Below are 5621 nucleotides of genomic sequence, written 5' to 3' on the forward strand. Positions count from 1 at the left end.
TCACACTGAAAGATAAGAAGTTGGTAAAGGAGTGATGAACGGATCATGGGTTATAAAGCACGATACAGTAGTTGCTTCTTCGGAATTGCGGACTTCGACTGAACGAGCATCCACTGGTCAGCACTATTAAGGCACAACTAAGCATGCAACAAATGGAAATATGAGTAACAGGTTATCTTGCACAGACAGTGGAAAATACAAGGCTAAAACAATCATGCATAACTGAAAACTACAAAGAACTATCTACGTTCTAACCTTGGTTAGGAACTCTGGCAACTCATTTTCATACTTTTTTTGCACTAGCAAATAACTTAGAACAGGCAACTGAGCGCCTCGAATCGACTTAACGGGAAGAAAAACATAGGGAACACCAGGGAATTGTGGTAATGTAATAGTGGTCATCGTGTTAGAGGATGTGACTGAGTTACGCTCATTACCTGCTACCGTCGCTGGTGTGCTTTCAGAAGCAGCCGACGCTTCGTCCTTCGTCGCATCTGAGCCTGTGAGAAGCGTAGAAAGATCAGCTGCTGTTACAGTGGTATCATCTGGTAGCCCGCTGTTCTCGGCTTTATCTTCCGGACTTTCTGCGGAACCCTCAATATTGTCGTTAGTATGAGAGTCGGCTGCAAGCTGACCTTCAGTTTTTTTCTCGACGGTGGCGGCGTGTTTCGATGTAGTTTTTGAAAAGTCGACGGAAGAATTTGCGGCTGCATCCTGATCTGTTTTTGGTTCACTGCTGCTAGCATCAGAAGTTGCTGTCCCTTCTATCTTTTCAGTAGAATGGTTTCCATCGTTCTCAACATCTTTTTCTGACCGAGTTGATGCAGCGTCATTCGATGTGGTCTGAGCGGCCTCGTCAATAGTATTCCCCTCTGCAACCTCTGCAGCGGTTTCGTGGTTGGCATCACTATCTTTAGCTTTAGCTGCTGCTTTATTGCTGTCAGTGGTGAGTTCACCGTCGTTAGAAGAAGTTTCTGATGTAGACTCCTTCACGACAACATCGGTTTCCTGCGGTTTATCTTTGGGTGCAGCATCAAATGCTGGTTCGTCTTGAGCCTCTGAAATCTGCACATGTTCCACTGTAGATTTCCCATGTTCCTCTGCAAGTTCCTCTGCAGCGCCTTCTTTCGTGTGATGTCCCTCTTTCTTTTCTTTTCCTTCTTCTTCTTCTCCAACAGGAGCTCCTGGCACAATCTGATTCGTTTGCTCCTCTGCAGTTTTCTGCTGCTCCTTTGTTGGTTGAGCCTCTTCTCCTGATTGCACTTTTTCAGTTGCAGTTTTTTGTCCATCAGTCGTTGATTCAGGAGATGTAGTTTCATCTACAGCACGTCCCTTCGTTTTATCGTCTTTAATTGCGGTGGCATCGTTGGAGGAGGCAGCGACTGTGCTTTCTTTATTCTCGATAACCTTTGCTCGATTAACTTCAGTGATGTCCTGACCAGCCGCGGTATCGCGTGCTTTCTGATCGTTGAAGCCAAAGTTGAAGATCTGACGGATATTGTTTTTGTTGATGTCCTTGATTGGATAGATTCCGGTAGGCTGAAAAGACAAATTCTTGGACGCTCTGAAATCTTGCTCGAGTTCTTTATTTGTGAATGGAAACTCCTTTTTAGTTGTATTAAAAGCGTGAACAACTAGTTGGATACTTAGACTTTTTTGTCCGTTATCTTCAGTAAAAGCCCCACTTCTAAAACAGCAGCTTCACATCCATTTTCATACGCTAGGTTCTCGGAAAGGAGATGAACAAATTAGTTTGGGAGCTTAATGATCGATTTCTCATGAAGAAGCAGCTGCTATAGTAAATCGAATTGTGAAGTATGTTTTGGAAACAGTATTTAGTATGAAGTTCATAGAGAGTAATATAAGAAGTAAAATAAGAATGATCTTCATAATAGCCCAGAACTTCATTGTATATAATGGTTCCATTCTTACTAACTGGAGCATTTAACTTCTCTACGACTGCGAGGGGTACGGTGTAGTCCCTAATAAAATATTGGATTTTTCAGGGCTGAAATACGAAAGAATTGTGAGCGAATATACAACTATTTGAAAAAAATCGATATTCGTCACGTAGAGATCCGCCTGGTGCAGTGGTAGCCATATTTTGTCCATACGAAAACTCTACGAGAAAGGTTCCGCCTTCGCTTTCTATGTACCCATTTAGAAATTATGAGATACAAAGGAATTCGTAAACAGTATTGACACTCGAGATTTGCGGTAACGGCGCCCATGCGGCTGTTTGTGGGGGAATGGAATTTTTGGTAGGACACGCAAGGCTTGTGTAGTCGATGTGGAAGTCTACCCTCTACTCCTCCCCGCTTTCGCATCCTCTTTTTCTGGCAGTTGACATACGGGGAGCGGATGCGCATGGAAGTTCGCACCGAACGGATGGACACCGACCGCCTTTCTTCCAGTCAGCGCTTCACCTTAATTACACTAGGCTCAGATAGTTGCATACATGCAACCGCAAAGGCCCCATCTTGTTGGAATTTGCATGGAACAGAAGGAGAGTTCACCTGCTCATACAATAAAGTGAAGAATGTGAAGAATTTCGTAGATTTTATTGGTCACTGTTGCAGTGAATAACTACGCATTTGGAAGGAAAAGTAGCACTTATTAGAAGTGAGTTCCGTGTGGTTCCAAGGTTCTTTCTTAAACATCGATGTCCCACAAAAAAATGTGATCTTGCGCACAAATCTTAATCTAATCTTTAAAGCTAAATTGAAGAAAGAAAGTTGGGGTCACTTTTAGATGAGAAACCTGGGTTCCACGTTGGAGTTGGAAGGTGCTCAACGTAGATAGAGGCCGGTCATAAAGTCTCCCTCACTTGCATACAATGCACGTCTACGAAGTGCTATCCTTTCTCAACTCCGCGATCTGCTGAGAGCCAGTCAATTGCTGTGTTGCAGTAGGACTGTCGCACTCTTCTGTGAGCGATGTCGCTTTAGATTCCGCTTATGCCATCATTAGTGTAAATGGAGCCATACTGTATATACAGACGTACACATACACAAATGTACACATTTACATGTACACAGAGTTGCACATAGATATACCCATGGATAGTGAAGGGCGATCCTATTCCACCGCGTAAGTGCGATCCGCTCACGTCCATCCGATAAAAATCACGCACCGCTACCAAGAATTTCGCTCTGTACAAGGGAGAATGTCGAGATAACGCGCTGAGAGATGAATGGTCGTTCACTTCAAATTTGTACAACTAAGAGGGAGGAATCATTGCCTGTTCCACCGACACTCAAGGAGAACTCCCATGCAGGAAATATCTTATATTCACTTTCCTTGTGTCAGATGAAAGAGGGCAGGGGAAGGGAAAACCATCAGTAGTGTTACGTTCTGTGCTTCCTTGAATCCCACCCATTGTGTTCAAAGGGGTCGGGACTCCACCCCGCAAGCATCGATTTCGCTGATTATTTGTGTCTGCTTAACCAGTTTCTCTCCGGATGCATGGAGAAGGAACCTTGATCGTAGAAGATTTTGTGCCGGCTGAATGCGACCACCACTATCCTATGCGGATACCCGCACCACTGATTTCGATTTCATCGCTTTTTTTCGTTTTTTCGCTCTTAATTTCATCCGGTTTGGGTGGGCCTGAATCATTAAATATCCTTCCCTTGAGACACTACGATGCGTCAATGGTGGCGGGCGATTGTACCGGATTCAAACAGAAGCTTTCACATGGCAAGATTTACAACATGATATGCAATGAATATCTAAAATTGAATGCGACAAAACTTGCGAACTTTACAAAGTTTTCTAAAAATTTTAATTCTTCTCTTGCGAGTAGGCGGGTAAATAACTCGAAGGTGCATATTGTTTCCCCAGATTAGTACCTTTGCTAAGTAGAGTCAATGAACGGAAGACCTGCAGAGCCGTAGTTTGCGCTAGTATGAATAGCCTCTTATAAACGCGGCGATTCATACCTGAATCATGAGAACTAGTCCGAGCACTCCGTCCGCTTCAATCTCCCAATTTTCTTTAGCAAATCAATTAACCTTTCGTTCATTTGGAAATACGAGATGGAATGATCTCGAATTTGCGACATGTGATACAATCTAAGATGGTTACAGTAGAACAGTACTGGTTTTAGAAAAAATGTCGAGAAACCAATAAGTCAACAATATCGCCAACTCAAGCTGAATCAGCTTACTTGATCGAACGCGATTAAGCGATCAAAACAGGTCGTTGCTAAGTTCATATGCTGAGAAATTTACCTTTAGAAAGTGACTTCCTCCCAACATGTAAAGGTAAGGCGCATTGTTTGGGCATTTCTCTCAATATCCCTGGTAAGAGGACAGGTGATACTTAGGAGGGAAACAAACTAGCAGTCGAGTTAAGCTCAAGAGCTGCACAATTCTGCAGTATCGGTACCCCAGGATCCTGTATGTACAAAAAGAAAGGACGCAGACGTACATGAATGCCTCACTTAGCTTCGCTGTTTCCGTATTTCACTACCGATTTGTACCTTTTCGCAAATCGCCGTATTCGGTTTGAATGAGACGCAAGGAAACCCAATTTGAGTGTTCTAAGTTTGTGAAGCGTTACTTAAAATTAAATTCCTGTGGAAAAACGCTAGTCAGTTCGTTTCCGAAAAAGCTAAGGCATATCAGTGGAGTTCTTTGAGAGCTTCGAGACGCTATCAGCACATCTTCAGAGCGAAGTCGTCTCCACATTTTTCAAAACAAGTACCTCAGAAAGGATCAGTGGTGCAATATGCTTCCGAAGAACTGTAACTCACAGTATTGACAGCGTACTCCCCTATGGAATTAGCTCTTCGCAGTTTCTCCAATATGGCAGCAATTCGCTCTTCACTGGAAATATCTCTTTCTTTAATAGAACTTAGAAATCCTGCAAGAGATTGACACCTTAATATTGCTGGAGCTGCATAAGTCACAGTGAAGAGTCCAATCCAGCACAGAACAAGCCTCATCCCTGAGCCTACCTGAAAAGTTTAGTTATCTAGTAATTTAGTTAGTAGTTATGTTAATTTAGTTATCTAAAACGTGCTTGACGACAAAGAAACGAAAGAGAAGTTTGAGATCGAATCAGCATGGCAGAAATCAAAACATAGAAATCCACAGATAGAAGATAGCAATTTTGCAGAGGCGGTCCTTCCCTTAGACCTACATAAGACGGTTGAAGTTGCGAATTTTAAGCAGAAGTTCCTGAACTGCGTGATTCTCAGGCAATAACGTCGGAGGTAGTAATGGTCTTGCGGCTTTTTTTGTGAGTATAGTCTAGAGTTGTATCATAAGGCACCGATGTACTTACTGAATTGCTAGAACGGTACCAGGAGTGGGAGTGTGAGAGTGTGATGCCCATGTGGCGACTGGGACGGCCAACCCCGCTTATATATACATGCGTGCTACCGATTCGGAGTAAGTGCAAATGCGTTCATAACTCGTTATGAGATGAATATGTGCCCGTGATGGTGTTCGGTCTCAAGAGTAACGAAATAACGTGATATCATAGAAGGTATAGCGGCGCTGTATGACCATATGAAGGAAGGAGTTGGCCTGGTCTTGAAAGAGCCGCAACAGCGCATTATTTAGAAGAACATGGATCTAAGAAGTGATCATTCACTGCGCTGAGGAAACGCGATG

General features: G+C 43.2%; 1 protein-coding gene across 2 annotated transcripts; it reads right to left on the reverse strand.

Moving 5' to 3' along the window:
* Positions 1-5340, reverse strand: RB195_019068 (uncharacterized protein; the record flags this gene model as incomplete). 2 transcript variants are annotated; one of them, XM_064186760.1, is made up of 5 exons in its annotated part: positions 1-5; positions 438-1539; positions 4757-4829; positions 4884-4960; positions 5290-5340. In XM_064186760.1, 5 exons carry the CDS (start codon positions 5338-5340, stop codon positions 1-3), a joined length of 1308 nt encoding a protein of 435 aa, XP_064042640.1. The 2 variants fall into 2 exon arrangements, with proteins under 2 accessions (XP_064042640.1, XP_064042641.1); XM_064186759.1 differs by lacking the exon at positions 5290-5340 and having other exon boundaries at positions 4884-4948.
* Between the last annotated feature and the right edge of the window lie 281 nt (positions 5341-5621).

Source organism: Necator americanus, chromosome II, assembly GCF_031761385.1.
Source record: "Necator americanus strain Aroian chromosome II, whole genome shotgun sequence".
In the NCBI taxonomy this organism is placed as follows: domain Eukaryota; kingdom Metazoa; phylum Nematoda; class Chromadorea; order Rhabditida; family Ancylostomatidae; genus Necator; species Necator americanus.